The following is a 3329-nucleotide window of genomic DNA, read 5'->3' on the forward strand; positions in this document are numbered from 1 at the left end:
GCCAAAAAAAGCCACATACAGTTTAGGGCTGTCACTTTACGTTCGAAAATCAATTGCACAATCGATCGGACCAACCAACACAAGTTTCATAACGAAAATAGGGAATCGATTGATTAATGGTCAAAAAATGTGTTTTAGGTGGACAGATCAATTAGTGGAGCGGCTAAATGATATAATCGTTCAGTTTATGATACAAGCGTTAAAATTGGCATGAGCAGTCTCCATGGGTCACTTGACAAGAAAATTGTACGAGCCACTTAAAATGTCAAGATGGTGGGCATTTTTCAAGATGGCCGACACCTTAGTGGAGCAGTTAAGCGATATAGTGGTTTATTTGGTGATACAAGCATGAAAATTGGCATGAGCAGTCTCTGATGGTCCAGGTATCACCAAATAAACCACTATATCACTTAACTGCTCCACTAAGGTGTCGGCCATCTTGAAAAACGGCCACCATCTTGAAATTTCAAGTGGCTCGGACAATTTTCTTGTCAAGTGACCCATGGAGACTGATCATGCCAATTTTCACGCTTGTGTCATAAACTGAACGATTCTGCCAAACATAAGCAGGCTCCACTTAATACAGGACACAGAACATGTAGGAAGCTGGAAAATAACAATGTCTTTTCTGTTAACCAAATGCTTTTTAATCTTCGCTATTACTTCATTGCAAGTGAACAAGCGCGCTGTTATGTGTTGCGTAGTGACGAGTGTGTGTGTCTGTTCAAGTAAGCCAGAAATGCGCAGATTCTGCGCAATAATCTGTATTTAATATATCATGAGGATCACGAGTTGCGTATTTGCGCTAAATCTGCGCAGATTTGTCTTAAACGAACTTCCCCAGCAAAGTGAGTAAACGCAGAAACACGCCAGATTGGCTCGTGATTTGACAGCGTTTCCCGCTAAAGTTCATTTGTACCTGCATCTGGCGGGTTGGAGGGTATTAATTTCAAACTCTGAATGTTGCGCTCCTGTTTGTCATTATGCACGAAATAATAAATCATCAGAAATATTGCTGACTTGTGCGTCTCAAGCGCCCTCTTTACGCTTGCCTAATGCCTGTTAGGTGTCCGTGGATTTGCCTATATTTGGTGTTGAAAATGGAAACGTCTTTGGACATGGAAAATCGATTTTACAATTGATTCAATGAACACTTATGTCTCAAAAATCGCAAACCTCACAAAAGTGACAGCCCTAATACAGTTTCATGGGCAGTAAAATCCACCAGCCTTTAGCAGGTTTAGAAAGTTTATTTTGGCCACTAGATCCATTTAAAGAGACCTTAATGATCAAATGATAAACAAAAGACTGAAAAGAGAGAAAAGACACAATTCTTCGCTTAATCAGCTCACCGCAGGAGCGCTGGAGTGGAGAAAAGAGTCATAAACATGACATTTTCCTAAATGATGTTTCAGCACAAGAGTTGTTCCCTGCCTGAATTGGTCCAATGAGACATTAACTCTTCTGGAAGGTGATGTATGAAATCTAGTAAAGGAAACAGCACCAAGAAACCAAAGCACAAACTTTTATTACAAGAAAATTTAAGTTGTTCTGACACAAAATATCCATCCTTAAAAAAAAAACAAAAAAAACAATATAAACAAAATGTGTCAGATATCAACAGATACAATATCAAATATCCATTCTGTTGGGATACAATCAGCCACGCAAACGTTTTTTTCCTTCTCAGCTTCTTTAAAGAAGTCAGGATGACGATGAAAGTCAAAATCCACGTAGCATCACATAGCTGTCAACCATAACACGGAAAAATGCTACAAAAAAAACACATCGAGAAGCTCCAGCCGGATTTTTAGAAGGTCTCAAGTAGTTCCATAATCCTCTTCTGCTCACTTTCCTTAAACTCCTCGCTCTTGCCGTCACCAATATTTTCTGCATATTCTGAAAAAACGAGAGGAAAGAAGAAACAGGATGTTTAGTCGTTTGGATGAATTTCATGTACACAAACCATCCCTGCCAAGAAACCCTCGCTAACGCCGTCTCAAAGGAGAGGCTGCATACTTTAATCCCCACCCCCCAAAAAAAATCAAAGCGAGAATTTGTATCCTTGAAAGTATTTTTTTAAAAATTTGTCACACATCACTCGACAGTTTATTTTCAGACCTCCTTCGTCATGCATGAGCCATGGAGGGAAAAAAGACTTTAGAAAAAGCTAAAGTCTGCAGTTCTGGGTTTGAGGTACCGGGATTTAAGAAGTACCGTTCTTAAACGGGCGAATAGCTTTAAGATCCGTGGCCGTCTGATGTGCGCCTTTGAGAGCGTGTCCCTCAGTCAGATCAAATCTGCCGTTTTGATTGAGGTCTGGCTATTTCGGGACACTCTGGTTTCTTATAACCTGCAGAGAGCTGGAACGGTGCCCGAGAGCTCATAGGGCTGCAGACGCTACGATAAAGGCAACATATGCTTAAAATGAGACTTTTATGAGCGCAGTGAGTGAGGACACTTGCAACACTCCTCGACTGAGCTTATTGTTCTCTTCCACTGAAGCTCTGAAATGGCAGTAGCATTTGTATTTAGACTCAAAAAAGCCAGGTTTGACGTCACTGATCAACCCGACCGTCAATGAATAACGATTAGAATTTGTTCCTCGCTCAAAAAAGGGGAAGGGAATCATAAAAAGTAAATTTTCACTGTTTGTTCAACACAAAAAATAAGAGCATACAGGTAGGCATGAGGCGGGCGAGAAAAAATAAAATCAAATAAAGAGTTACCGTATTTTCCGCAGGAGACAGGAACTAAACAGAGCGTTACTGACAGACTGGGAAGAGAGGACCCGCAACAATGGAGAATATGGGGAAAATAAATATTACACTAAAGAAAGTTGAAAATGTTAAAAAGCATAATGGGAACTGTTTAAAGATTATTTATAACGCCCCTTTATGCATTTGACAGATGCTTTTTCCCAAAACACATTGCATTGAAGGTACGGTTTACATTTTGTAAGTTCTTGCATTTGCAAAGAATCAAACCAATGACCTTGGTGACATGCTCAACAATTTGAGCTATATTTAAGATAACCAGCATTGATAAATCGTTCACAGTAAGACCAGGAAAGTGCATCAAGAAAGGAAATGGGGTCCATTTTGATTTCATGCCGACTTCAACAGAGGGTTTTTGAGAAGTGTACACCACAAGCGGCAAGCGTGTAAAGGTAGACATGCTCTCGGATTAGTTTCTAAGCCCTGCTCAAGCCCTGGGACAGAGGATCAAACCCAACACTAAATAAATAAATAAATCAATACGAAGAAGAAGAAGCACAGTGGCACATTAAAACAGAAGCCCGAGGGCTGGAGAAAGTGGCTGGAAACACA

General features: G+C 40.3%; 1 protein-coding gene across 1 annotated transcript in view; it reads right to left on the minus strand.

Moving 5' to 3' along the window:
* Positions 1 to 1230: 1230 nt before the first annotated feature.
* Positions 1231 to 3329, minus strand: part of ctnnbl1 (catenin, beta like 1) — an 81330-nt gene continuing 79231 nt past the window's right edge. Inside the window, 1 exon segment of the mRNA XM_056248756.1 lies at positions 1231 to 1899. Coding sequence (XP_056104731.1) covers positions 1811 to 1899 — 89 coding nt within the window. The 3' untranslated portion in view covers positions 1231 to 1810.

This window comes from Rhinichthys klamathensis, unplaced genomic scaffold, assembly GCF_029890125.1.
Source record: "Rhinichthys klamathensis goyatoka isolate OS25496 unplaced genomic scaffold, OSU_Roscu_1.1 h1tg000058l_1, whole genome shotgun sequence".
Lineage (NCBI taxonomy): Eukaryota > Metazoa > Chordata > Actinopteri > Cypriniformes > Leuciscidae > Rhinichthys > Rhinichthys klamathensis.